Here is a 13,692-nt window from a genome sequence, read left to right as displayed (position 1 = left end):
TATTAACATCTTGGTAGGTGTGGCTGTCAGTGTGCAGGTCTTGGTAGGTATGGACGTCTGTCTTTGACTGATCAAATACAGGTTTCTTATACTGCAGATATGAACCGGACTCCTTCCCTTTAGATTTAGTAGTGGCTGATTCATCGCTGAAAATTGATATTATGAAAGCAAAATGAAATTTGCATTGATTAGATACATGATTACGAAAATCATCAAGTCCCAATAAATAGGTACACTGTTGGTCATAATGGTGGAATAATTATTTTTACCCCAGTTAAGGGAAGGATTTTAAAAAATTATTTATTTCTAATAGATCTAGATAATGGCATACATTCTCAGATTTTATTGAATATTAATTTGCGAGTGTTTGTTTTGCGTGACTGCTGAATCATATGTGTGCTACTATGCTAATCAGCTAAGGAACCTACGTCCTTAAATCATAATTGACAGTAATGAGGATTAATGCCTCACAAAAGGGCACTAATATAGCTGATCGACACGATTTTTATCCTGGGGCCTCACAATAACGAGGCCATTGCTTAGCCCCTGAATCATGACTGTACGCAGTGTTTGCTAGGGTACGCGGCCGCCCCCACAAATCGCCCAAAACGAAGAAAATGCAATAAATTGTCAAAAATTCATTGCATTTTCCCCCGGCCCCCAACAGGAAAAATTCCTCTGTAGGGCCATGCATTATGGTTCAAGGCATGGCCACACAGAGGAATTTTTCCTGTTGGGGGCCGGGGGAAAATGCAATGAATTTTTGACAATTTATTGCATTTTCTTCGTTTTGGGGGATTCGTGGAAGGGGCCGCGTACCCTAGCAAACACTGCGTACAGTCATGATTCAGGGGCTAAGCAATGGCCTCGTTACTGTGAGGCCCCAGGATAAAAATCGTGTTGATCAGCTATATATTAGTGCCCTTTTGTGAGGCATTAATCCTCATTACTGTCAATTATGACTTAAGGACGTAGGTCCCTTAGCTGATTAGCATAGTAGCACACATATGATTAACAGGTCACGCAAAACAAACACTCGCAAATTAATATTCAATAAAATCTGAGAATGTATGCCATTATCTAGATCTATTAGAAATAAATAATTTTTTTAAATCCTTCCCTAAACTGGGGTAAAAATAAATATTCCACCATTATGACCAACAGTGTATATAGAAACATGTCAACATGATATGTGGGAAGTGGTATGGTACTTTTAAAATACAAACAATTAACATAATGAGTCTTTCAAAGTGATTGCCATAAAATGAATAAAGCGCTATGCTTTAGAATATTTGCATTGAATAGCATTTTGAAGAAAAAAAGAAGTAATTCAATAACTATAACGATTTTGTTTTAAAAATACAATCATAATTCAGCTTGTATTTTCATAACCATACGGTTTTAGCATTTTGCATGGAGGTGGTCGATGCGGATGGACTGATTAGAGGAACAAGTTAAGCACAGGGTATCTCTCTAACCTTCTTCGCTTGTAAAAGATGATGATGAGAATTATTACGATAACAATCACAAGAATAGCACCAACAGCGCTTCCTACGACAGTTGCTATGGAACCTGAAGGAACTCCAGCTGAAGTTGATACTGATAGAGAAGAGACAAAAGATGAATATATTAGAAATGTGCAACGATTTCGATAATAAAAAAACATCTTTCCATTATTGTGAGCATACCTCGAATAGAAATTACAATTTCGATGTTCATCAATAATGTAGCTCTCAAGGTAGTTGGCAGAAATACCTACCGGCCATGATAAAATGGTCTAAATCCAGGGGCACCAATGGTTAAAACCATGGCAGTAATGTATAGTCGCATTCTGATTGATTAATGCCCAGACAAAAGTCATTAAGAGTGTGTTCTAGAATCCAACACTGGGACATCTTCATTGGCATGTGTATAATAATATATTATATATTTCATTAGATACGAAGCGCATTAAAAAGAAAATATTTACAAACAATCAAACAAAAAGAGAGAACATTGTCATACGGAGCTAATATTGATTACAAACAGAAAGGAATATTACAACAAATTAGAAAAAGACGTTTTTTCAGACACCTTTAGAGCTGTGAGAGTATAGCAATTCTGTAATACAGGGGGCAAGGAGTTCCACGTTTAGACTGTGGTGTTGTAAAAAACACTTTTTGACATTTATAATTCCAGCTTGTAAAAGTCATGTGATTCCTAACCGACCAAAAGGTTTATAATTATGATTGCAGCATGAGCCTAATCCAAGATTTTGTTTAGAATCTGAGGAAAAGATATCCAATCCCTTTAACGATCAGAATACGCGCAGGGCCTCTGTTATTCAGACTCTTATTCTTATAAATTTCTCCTTGTGTGCCTTAGAATAGAAGTTTTGAATAGATGCAGCGCATTGCCTTGGTTTCGAACCCGGGTCACCGGATTACAAGACCACTGCTCTAGCGACTACCTACTACTACTAGTAGGAGTAGTGGTAGTAGTAGTAGTAGTAGTACTACTACTACTAGTAGTAGTAGTATAGTAGTAGTAGTAGTAGTAGTAGTAGTAGTAGTAGTAGTAGTAGGAGTAGTAGTAGTAGTAGTAGTAGTAGTAGTAGTAGCCTATGTTATTATGTTAATCTATGAGCCCATGTTAGCTTACGTGTACCAGCGTCAATGTCCTGAATGGGGGAACTTCGAACTGAACAAAAATAGGAAAATGATTATAAACAAAATTATTACATGTTTTATACAAATAGTCTCGTCCCCTCGTCCAGCCAACACATCTTTCCTACACACGACAGGGCTCAAATTTACCACTATGGGAAAAAGAATAATTGTTAGAAAATGATGCTTTTAAAATATAGCTTTTAACTGGAGAGCACGTACTTGAGAATATTAGTGAAGTACTTGCAGCTCGTCTACATGAGAAGCAGACTTTTTGATCGTATAAGCAAAATAATTAAACTCATTCCGAACCATTCCGAACGAGGCGATATTTTGTTTTTAATTACTGCTGTGCAAAAACAATCTAATTATATCACCTAGAACGCTTCGAGTGCATTTGCACTAACATGTATAATAATTCACAAGACAATTTTGTTATACGACCTGAAGGATGTACTGAATGAACATATGACCTTAAAGGCACAGCTAATGATGATATGTGACATTTGGTCTACCTATGTTGAAATAAATGAAAAAATTAGCTTAGATCAATATTAAAGTCTGCATAGATTGGAGAAAAAAATTCATCGTTCAACTCAGCATAGACAAAAGCAGTGAATGTGTGTGAAATGATAACTGCAAATATAGCCACAAATTAAATCTGTTTTTATTCAAAACAAACAAAAAATTCCTTTTCCATTTTGCTTTTTGCTATGCCAAGCACTAGAAAAGGACTGTGTCTCTTCAGTGGAGTTGTATTTATTTTGTGATAATAATATATATTAAATAAAAAAGAAAGATTACAAATTAAAAAATACACATTAGTATGAAAACTGTCTGTTTGAAGAAAAAAATCACCTTGACAGTTGACACCAGTCCAGCCTTCTTGGCACGCAGTCCCATCAATGCATTCTCCTGTATCCTTGGTACAGATGTTACTTGGAGAGCAGTGACACTCTTGCAAACAATTGGCTCCATACGTTCCTGGGTTACATTCTTTAGACAAATTATGGGGATTGATAAAGTAATAGAATACAAGGAACAGCATTATGAGGTAGACCTAATGCGCTTTTTAGTCATCAATATTTCACATTAAGGGGCAGGCCCAGGAACCCAAGGTACGTCGATGTAATTGTTGCCTTGAGATTACATTTCTAGAAAGAATCACACAAATCTTAAATGAATTGGTCAATGAGGTATCAAGGGTGCTTTTTGAATGCTTGGTACATTTGGCCTTGCTAATTCGGTTAATTTATTCTTTGAAAAAGCTCCCACCCACAAGTGCATTAGAACGTATTTAATACTTTTTAGTTTGGTCCATTTATTGATGAAGAAACATTTATTGTTTTAATCTGTTAAATTCCAGTACACTGTCGAATAAATTACTCAGTTAACTTTGATAACGAGGTTTCTACATGTATTTGTAGATCACACCGTTTAAAAAAAAATCTTTTCAATCCAAACGGGACCGCTTCGACGGATTTAAATGGAATTATGAAAGCTTATAGTACATGGGTTTTAAAGCAAGGAAATGATGAACATTCATATTATTTTAGTAATGCAACATTTTCCCTAACATAATTTGGCTAAGAAAATTGTTACGATGGACATATTTTTAAACCTCTTATCTAGAAAGTGGAATGGGGAAGCATCACCCATCATAATATTGTCAATTCGGTTTCCTTCCTTCTTATCGAGCACAATTTTCAAGGGCTACGTGCTTGATCATTAATGGTTACTTAAATATATTCATACGGAAAAGAGTCCATGGCTTTCCAGTTCTTTCTCATAAAATTAAAAATTACATGTACACAAATTTTGATTACTAAAAAAAACACCATTATTTTTCGCTTGTTTTACTGTGTACGTCTTTTCCAAATAAGGATAAAGGAAACATTAAATGTCCCTTGGAAAAAGAAAAAAAATTTTTTTTTGTTCCTTTACGTGGTTACAGAATAATGACAAATAAAACACCTTCACTTTCAACCCAAGCACCACTTGTTAAAAGATAACAAAGCTGAGGTTTCGAAAGGCAGAGTATATCCCATTATGGAATCTCTTTGATCCTCAAAGAGAATACTAGTTCATGGTATTATTATGTTACCAAGTTCCTTGATAGGTACTTATAACATTGCTCTCGAATTACTCTATTCAGGATATCCCTAGGCTCATTTTAAGTTCAGGTATCAAATAATTTAAGGCAGAACAGACGCCTTAGTATGTACTTGACAAGAAGAAGTTGTCTTTTGAAAAGCATTTCTATGTAGACAAATACCTCTTCTCATCACACAAGATGCAAGGTCACACATGGGTCAGACTCTTTTTCGGGCTCGATGGTTTAACCCATTCAATACTAAAAATATAAATATGACTTCTTCGTCACTCATATCTTTCGCATTCAGTTTTTTCCAGCGCTAATGATGAAAGCTGCGTCACGGTTCATCTTTTTTCTCGTTATCTTCACTTTACGCCTAAGAATATCAAATATTTCAAACGGTAGAGTGTCAAATCCATGAAAGATACAATTATTTACCGGAATAGACATGTGAGGAACTGTACTAGTTTACATGTACATGTACATAAATTAGTAATATGTTTTTACAAGAGTACGTCATACCAAATTTTCTTTCAAGATGATGTATTTTGGAGGTCTGTAGAAGTAAAAATATTCGCTTAGGGATGATTCCAGAATTTGATTTACATGACTCAAAGTACCTGTTGTACAATTGATTCCCATGAATCCTGCTGCACAGGTGCATCCAAAGGGGTCTGGTAGGCAGAAGAGTTTACCCCGACACCCTGGACTGTGATCATCTCCTGAGGAATCACAAGAAAAGCTGCCATCCTGCCCAAATCGGTTGCTGCCCAGGACTGAGGATGCAGTGACAATAAAGAGATAATGATACAATTGCCTTCATAATAGCGTTTGAAACGACCTTACGCAACAGATTAGTAATACTGTTTGACATTTGAGTTGAATTAATTTTGATTCGCGTAAAAGCTATATTGAAAAGATGTTTAGGTATTGAACGATCAAAATGTACAAAATTACCGATGAAATAATGCTTTTTGTTCATCTAAGGGTTTCATCTATTGAATGTTATTAATGAAAGCTTTGTTATTTGTATCACTCGACGTAGCTTATAGGGTATTCAGATTGAACTTTGATTCAAGCAGGTATTTTACATGAAATCATTATTTTCATTCACATCAAATATCGGGTTGAATCCAAGAGATACAAAGCGTATGTTTGTGTTTAAGTATGTGACTCTTTTACTTTATGTGTCATCCTCCATCTGTGCCCCCCCCCCCCCCACCCCCGCCTTGTTCAATAAGTATGTCAGTGTCTCGTGCTAGTGTCTCGAAGTGCAGAGGACCCATAGAAGTGTAAAACCTACCGTGTTTACATATTGTCCCGTTGAAACCAGGAGGGCATACACACTCTCCTGTGTCTGCATCACACTTGCCTCCATTGAGACACTCAGTACAGGTATGTTCACATTCAGATCCCCAACGATAAGCTGGGCATCCTGTTTAAAGTAAACAGTATTAGTATTTCGAAGTGGAAAATAATCCAGCATCCTCCATCGTTTCTGTTATCCAAGTAATTTTTAATTAATTTTGTTTGTTTTCATCTTATTATGTTGTTATGATAATTTTCATGATTTCTTTTGTATATAGTTTTGTATTCGTTTACTTGTTGTGTTGAACTGTTGTTCACGGCCTTGCTGAAAAGCAGCTTCTAGCTGATAGCAGGCTTTTTAACCGTGATTAAATAAATAAAATACCAACAAAATACAAATACAAACAATTTAGAAGTAAAAAAAATAAAAAAAATCTATATGCCAATATGCATCGACATGCCTGCATTATAACTTTCATTCTCTACACACCCCCCCCCCTAACACAAACAAAAAGATACCATTGTCAATATCCAATTTGTAATACGTTGAAATTAATGTATTAATAATTAAAAGCGCCATTTTAGTATGGGAACAGCCATATAGAAGCATGACTGAAATCCAAAGAACATAGATACATTAAATTTTGTTTGACCTTTCGCATTAATTTCACTGACATTTCGCTGACAAGAATGATATAAAATTATAAGTACTTTTGTTGCAAGTTCAACGATGCTAGAAATGAAAGGTGCTTTGGAAAAAGATAATATCTAGGGCAAGAAACATGTAAGGATATGTAAGCTGTCAACTTACTGACGACATGAAGAAGGAATATTGCATTTCCTGCATCCCATCGTTTTCCATTTACAAAACACTGATATACCCCAGCTTGGTTTAGCCTCACGTTCACCAAGGTAAGACTCTGCTTTCCATTACTGTCAGATATCTTATCATAATTAAACCGCCATCGCAAATCATCTTCCGTTACGTTGGTGACAACAGCGAATGTCACAGTTTCCCCGACATGGACAGTCAAAGTGGTCCGTTCAGGCAAGATTGCCGCTGTAAAGTAAATGGATTATAATATGCCAGGGAAAAGAATTATGAAGTGCAGAAGCAGCTTTGGAGAAGAAAAAAAAATCAGAAATAAGTGATTAGTTGTATAGGCTACTTCTTAAGTCACTGATCGACTGTATGATCTGTATTGGCTTGTAAGCATATGAATGGTTTTTTTTGTTGTTCAACCATATGCAGATATACGCTTGATGTTTAGTACTGGAAGTAAAGAAATCATCAAATGTAAAAGTCAAAATGGGGTATCCTTTTGAATGTATGTATTATGCTCATATGTAAATATTTTGACGTCTATTTGAGTCAATCGTTATATTGAAGGTGTCGTGGTCTAGAAATAGAGTAACTGAATTGTCAAGACGTTTCTCTACTTTTGCCACTCTCGCCACAACGAAATAAAAAGGTACCTGGTGGGAATAAATTCTTCGACGCTTCGGGGCCTTGGGGAAAGAGGAATGAACAATATTCAAAATAATATGGCTACCCGAAGACAGGGAAGACCATATTATTATTACATTACATCAGGTCAGGGATTGAGTGAAACAAATTCTTAGAATATACATTTTGTATCCCAATTTAATTAGAAGTAGATATGTTCCCTTACAAAATTCAATAAAATTAATAGAACAGTGTGAATACATGAATTTGCTATTACCCTAATCTCGTTTTTAAAAGTTCAAAGATCTTCTTAAAACCAATCTCAGTTTTGAAGAATATGTTTTCCTTAAGATTCGAGCTAGTTGTATGTTTCTCCTAAAGTAAACTATTGAGGAACGTCCGGAAGGTTATAATCTTTTCCCTGATTTTAACCATTTACAAAGATTGAACAAAAAATGGTGGCTCCCATTTGGCTGTTCTTATATGTTCCAAGAAACGGAAATAACGTACAAGCATTATAAATTAGTCACACCAAGGAGACCGTATCAGGACAATTACCCCTGGACAAGCACCCCTAAAGATTACCCGGGAAAATACCCGCAAAGACATTTATCCCCTCTGGAAAATTACTCCCAAGGACAGCCACCCCTCTAGGACAATTACCCCCCGGAAAACTAAACATCTCGCCATTGTGTTGACTTTTATTTACCTCTTATAAAAGCATTTCTCGCTAAAAATACATTTATCTATAAAAGCCAAAAAAATTGGGACTCTCTACATAATTTATCAAACTTGCCCCATCATTCAATTCATTTAGGAGAAAATCTTGAATTCTACAATCTTATAAAACAAATTAAATCTTCGCGTAATAAATACGAATTGTGACGTATCTTGCGACCTTCCCTCCCATTTCCCATGTACTTAACCACGTTAAACAATCTGTATTCTGTATTCTATATTGCAAATATGTGTTTTTTATACAACACCTGATGAAACAATTCTAAATTCCGTCATAAATAACAACCCCCCCCCCCCCAAAAAAAAAATGAAATATTAACTTTCCTATTTCTAATAAGATTTACTTTTTTTTCTGTGGGGGGGGGGGGGGGTATTCGTCATCGGGGGTGGTTGTCCTTGTTTTGGTTAATCTTGGGGCTGGTTGTCCTGGGGGGGGGGGGGGGGGGGTAATCCTAGGGGGTAATATACAGGGAGTTAATTGTCCTTGAGGAGTAATCGTCCTCGGATGTTATTGTGCACGGGGGATAATTGTCCAGGGGTAACTGTTCTCGGGAGGTCTTGTTCCGGAGTGTAATTAGCATGGGGGGGGGGGGTAACTATCCCGCTTTTAATTGGTCGGGGTTCAATTGTCCAGTGAGTAATTGTCCTAGAACCCAACAAGACCGATACAAGACCGACTACAGACCCAGTAAACAAGTTACATTACATCCAGTGGTTAATACCTCGGTCACACCGCAAAACCAACTCCAAACCGACCAGTAAACTGGTCGGTTTGGAGTTGGTTGTGCGCTTTGACCGAGGTATTAAAGACTCTCGATTTTTACAAATATTTATACTCACCATTGTGCATCAAGACAACAGATGAAGTCATACGTGTGGTTCCTTCATATTCGAAAGCTGCATGGAATGCTCCTAATGCTTCGGTTTGATTAGACTGCTCGAATATTAGCTTTCTTATACGGTGACCTTCATTAACTGTGTCGCTATAGTCTGGGAGACTTGCAGTATCAACGGTCCGGATGATTCGGTTAAACGTGATATTGTCTCTGATGCTTGCATCTTTCTGTCCTAGGTAGGCGCCGATATATTGATCACGTGTGTTGGGAGGATCCAGGAGGGGGTGATTGGTCACTAATGTCAGGTCTACGATGTCTCCTAGAAAGACAAAACAATAGTCAATAATATATTTAAATATCATGTACATCTCAGTGGATTACGTAAACCAGAATGTATTATTATCATTATTTTTTTTGGCAACCAAAACTTGGGGTAAGATTTCAAATAAAAAACAAAAAAATAAAAAAGATACATAACAATGGTAGAAATAATGTACACAGACAAAGAAATTATCAAGTCTGATACATAAATACATAAATGAATTATTACACATTATAAATTAAATTAAAGTAAGCTCATGAGTACAATATTTAATCATGATTGTATATAACATCAGAATTTATAAGGGTATGTGTGTCTAAAAATTAAGCAGTTTATAATGAAATTGATGATAATAATGGATGTTAAAAAGGAGGAAAACACAGGTCAAAAACATTACACAGATTCAAAATCGAAAAGTGAGTGAGGGTGCCGTGCATCGTCTGTTGAGAGACAGAAGGACGTTAACTTATATCAGGTTTATTACATGAATATTCAAGATAACGACCCCCCCCCCCCCCAAGTAAGAAATACAACAAGAGAATGGCTCAGACCTGGCTTAGTTATATTTCATCGATGTCTGATATTCCTCTTACCTCTAGATTCTCTAACAAGCAACAATTTATCTGCATTTACATGTTTTTCCGCAGAGTATTTTGATTGTGTAACTCTTAAATGACTTTTTTTCAACTTGGTCAATAACCTATTTTTGATATGCATTCAAATTGAGACACGTTTTCCCAGCAATGAGCCATTTCTTTCACCTGTTCAGTTGTTGCTAGGTCCGACAGACATTATGGCTCGCCCGATTAATAATAATCAGATCAATTTAAATGGCGCAGCTACTATATAAATATACTCTACTGCACAGTGATGAAAAGATATATTTGAATACATTACGAAAATGGCTTATTGAGAGAAGCGACCTTCGTTTGTATTACCCCGTATAACTCTTATAATACAATTTCACGACGGCACTGCTGTGTTATGAAGTAAAAGTCCCTGAGTTGTCCAATAGTTTAAATCATGGGTGTCGATCCCGGGGGGGATGGGGGGGATATATCCCCCCCCCCCAATATTTCAGGTGGGGGGGATGGCATGTACAATCATCCCCCCCAATAATTCACCATCAAAAAAAAAAAAATGAAGAGAAATATTAAGGACGAGCTAGAGCCCGATGAGAGTAGTTAATGGTTATTACTCGCAAGATGACCATCAATATACACATTTTGCTATCTCATTTTCATAATACATACATATATACGAAGTAAATAAAACAACCGTATATGAGACAAGAATAAATTGAATTCTCGCTCATACGGCTTCATCAGGAATTGATGAATTTATTCAATTTGTTCAATCAACAGCATCATAGAATGCAGTGCGCCAAATGCAAAGACGCAGTGTCAAAAAGCAACGAGCTAAATGTTAAGCGCGAAGCGCAAAAGTAGCAATGTGCAATGCACATCATACAATCCTGGACAGTGTAAACATAGATGAACTCTGTGACTATTTCGTGATGAGATCGGAGACAAGGAGAAAGAATTTCGGACATTAGTATGACTTATAAAATAGTTCAATAGTTGTTATGTTGTTTCCGTTCATCCTTTTTAAAATTCACGTCATTGTATCTTTATTTTTGTTTTTTTCACTCATTTTATTTCCTGATATTTCCTAAAACATTTTTTATTTTTGGAGAAAGATTATTATGTCACAACTTATTTGTGACACAACTTATTTTCAGTGGGGAAACTGATTTCAGACAAGGATTAATATAGAGAACAGTACAACGAATCGTCTTCTTTCTCTACTAATTTAGTGAAAAGGGCAAAGCTGTTAGGGGGCAACTGAATTCAGACGTGGATTAAGAGTAATAATCAAATAAAACGTCAAAGTACACGATACAACGAATCGTCTTCTTTTACTAATAATTTAATGAAACGTGAAAACTTCCGCGCTACGCGCGGAATGGGCGAAAATGAATACAGACAAGGATTAAGAGTGATAATTTATTGAAACGTTAAAGCTTCCGCGCTTGGCGCGGTAGGGGGGGGGGGAACTGAATTCATGAAGGGCACGATACAACAAATCGTCTTCTTTCTCTAATGTGAAAGCTTCCGCGCTTCGCGCAGGAATGGGCGAAAATGAATTCAGACAAGGATTAAGAGTCGAGAATGGTACATGGGATCGTCTTCTTTCTTTAATAATCTAATGAAACGTCAGAGCTTTCGCGCTATGCGCGGCGAAGGGGAACTTGATTCAAACAAGCATTAAGAGTTGAGAATGGTACATCGAATCGTCTTCTTTCTTTAATAATATAATAAAACGGCAGAGCTTCCGCGCTACGCGCGGAGGAAGGGGAATTTGATTCAAACAAGGATTAAGAGTTGAGAATGGTACATCGAATCGTCTTCTTTCTTTAATAATCAGATAAAACGTCAGAGCTTCCGCGCTACGCGCGGAGGAAGGGGAACTTAATTCAAACAAGGATTAAGAGTTGAGAATGGTACATCGAATCGTCTTCTTTCTTTAATAATCTGATGAAACGTCAGAGCTTCCGCGCTACGCGCGGAGGAAGAGGAACTTGATTCAAACAAGGATTAAGAGTTGAGAATGGTACATCGAATCGTCTTCTTTCTTTAATAATATAATGAAACGTCAGAGCTTCCGCGCTACGCGCGGGGGAAGGGGAACTTGATTCAAACAAGGATTAAGAGTCGAGAACGGTCCAACGAATCGTCTTCTTTCTCTAATAATTTAGTGAAACGTCAAAGCTTCCGCACTTCGCGTGCTCACTACCCCCCCCCTAAAATGAAATCCTGGCTACGCGCTTGGGAGGGGTGCAACTTGCCACACGCTTCTACCTCTTGATTGCTTTGATCCATTGCCGACAATATTTTGGCACCTATCATCCCCCCCAACCACGGATACAAATCGACACCCTTGGTTTAAATGTAAACAGAAATTCAGATAATCGTTTTAAAAAGAATTGTCACAAATTTGACTTTTAATGACTTACATTTTATACTATGCAAACACTAATCTGGTTTGAACTTTGCCTATGGATCTTGTAACAGTCAAAAGTGTCCAAGCTTATTATTTTCCTCTTTTTTCACACCTAGTATAAAGTAACGTTACACAAGCAAAATATATCTGGATATACATACTATAATATGTATAGACTTATATTGACTTTAAAAGGAGAAATTTGTTATGTTTATTTGTTTGTTCTTCTTATTTTTACATACATACATAAATACATATATATAAATATATAGCGCCTTTACATGATGCTCAGAAACGCTTTACATTAGTACATTAGTAAATAAAATAGAATAATTCTTTTGCTCTCCAAGTGCATACACTGTACAGCATAGCTTATTGAATTTTCCTTATTCAAAAATACTGTTTTGAATGAATGGATGTTATACGAGGTACATTGTAAATTTTATAAAGATAAAGATGATAATGTGTAATTATTTACTTACCATTACTTGTAGCAGCTATGTAGAACAAAACAATCATGAGTCCAGAAAAGGACTTGTTCCATCTTAGTAAGGACGCCATAATACGTAGGTGAAACTCTAGTAAACAGGTAAAATAAGTTTGTCGATCAGTGATTAGTCGAGCCCTCTGCTCTATACACCATTCCTAAACCTTGTGGAATTCTCTGTAAGGGATTGTGTTCAATACTAAAGACACAAAGGCCTCCAAATTTAAGGTGCAGGGCCCCTAATTAATCTATTGGACAATCCAAGCATACCTTTGTACATGTAGCATTTCAAAACCAGTCTCTTTACAACTCTTTGTTCACTTGGGTAAGGTACAATATCTGCCGTTATTAATTTACAGTGTCTCTGGTGACGCTTACGGTTCCAAGTTAGGCTATTTGGGAGATTCTAAATGAGGACTGTATGATATAGGCCTCTCTCTTTCTATTTAAAAATAAATAAATCCAATCACGATCGATACGCAGATGAAGCAATATTAGGTCAGCATCGTGCTTCCATTAATCCAGCTGGTCTGGTGAAGATCAGGACCTTGAACACCTTGAAGACGAATAGTTGAGCGAACCTCATCAACAGATTAACAGAATGAACTGATTTAGATTTGTAATCTAGGAACCATCAACGATGCAGCATGAAATTGTCCAGGTTATATTCAGGCGTAGTGTTTCCTTGCTTTAAAAAATCTAGTCTCAGGTCCTATTTTTAATTTGTCATGGATACAATTTGTTGTCACTCATAAAATGGGGTTTTCCAATATAAAATTATCCACCAAGAAGAAAGTTCGGCCGAGCTTAA

At 36.5% G+C, this 13,692-nt stretch overlaps 1 protein-coding gene across 1 annotated transcript; it reads right to left on the bottom strand.

The window, feature by feature from the left end:
- Nucleotides 1–1,563: 1,563 nt before the first annotated feature.
- LOC115928782 lies at nucleotides 1,564–6,103 on the bottom strand. Its single transcript, XM_030996680.1, has 5 exons — nucleotides 6,044–6,103; nucleotides 5,361–5,516; nucleotides 3,504–3,641; nucleotides 2,641–2,679; nucleotides 1,564–1,599 (listed from the first exon to the last, which is right to left on the bottom strand). The coding sequence occupies exons 1-5, from the start codon at nucleotides 6,101–6,103 to the stop codon at nucleotides 1,564–1,566; spliced, it is 429 nt and encodes a 142-aa protein (XP_030852540.1).
- Between the last annotated feature and the right edge of the window lie 7,589 nt (nucleotides 6,104–13,692).

Source organism: Strongylocentrotus purpuratus, unplaced genomic scaffold, assembly GCF_000002235.5.
Source record: "Strongylocentrotus purpuratus isolate Spur 01 unplaced genomic scaffold, Spur_5.0 spur5_scaffold_3, whole genome shotgun sequence".
NCBI lineage: Eukaryota > Metazoa > Echinodermata > Echinoidea > Camarodonta > Strongylocentrotidae > Strongylocentrotus > Strongylocentrotus purpuratus.
Note: the sequence above shows the minus strand (reverse complement) of the source record. Positions and strands in the feature narration are given on the sequence as shown.

Excerpts from the sequence above, each read along its gene's own strand:
- LOC115928782 (XM_030996680.1), bottom strand. The coding sequence starts at position 6,103 with ATGCAGACACAGGAGAGTGTGTATGCCCTCCTGGTTTCAACGGGACAA. Across the intron at positions 3,642-5,360 it reads GGGAATCAATTGTACAACAG|AATGTAACCCAGGAACGTAT; the intron begins GTACTTTGAGTC and ends ATTTGTCTAAAG. Across the intron at positions 2,680-3,503 it reads GACTGGTGTCAACTGTCAAG|TTCGAAGTTCCCCCATTCAG; the intron begins GTGATTTTTTTC and ends ATTTTTGTTCAG.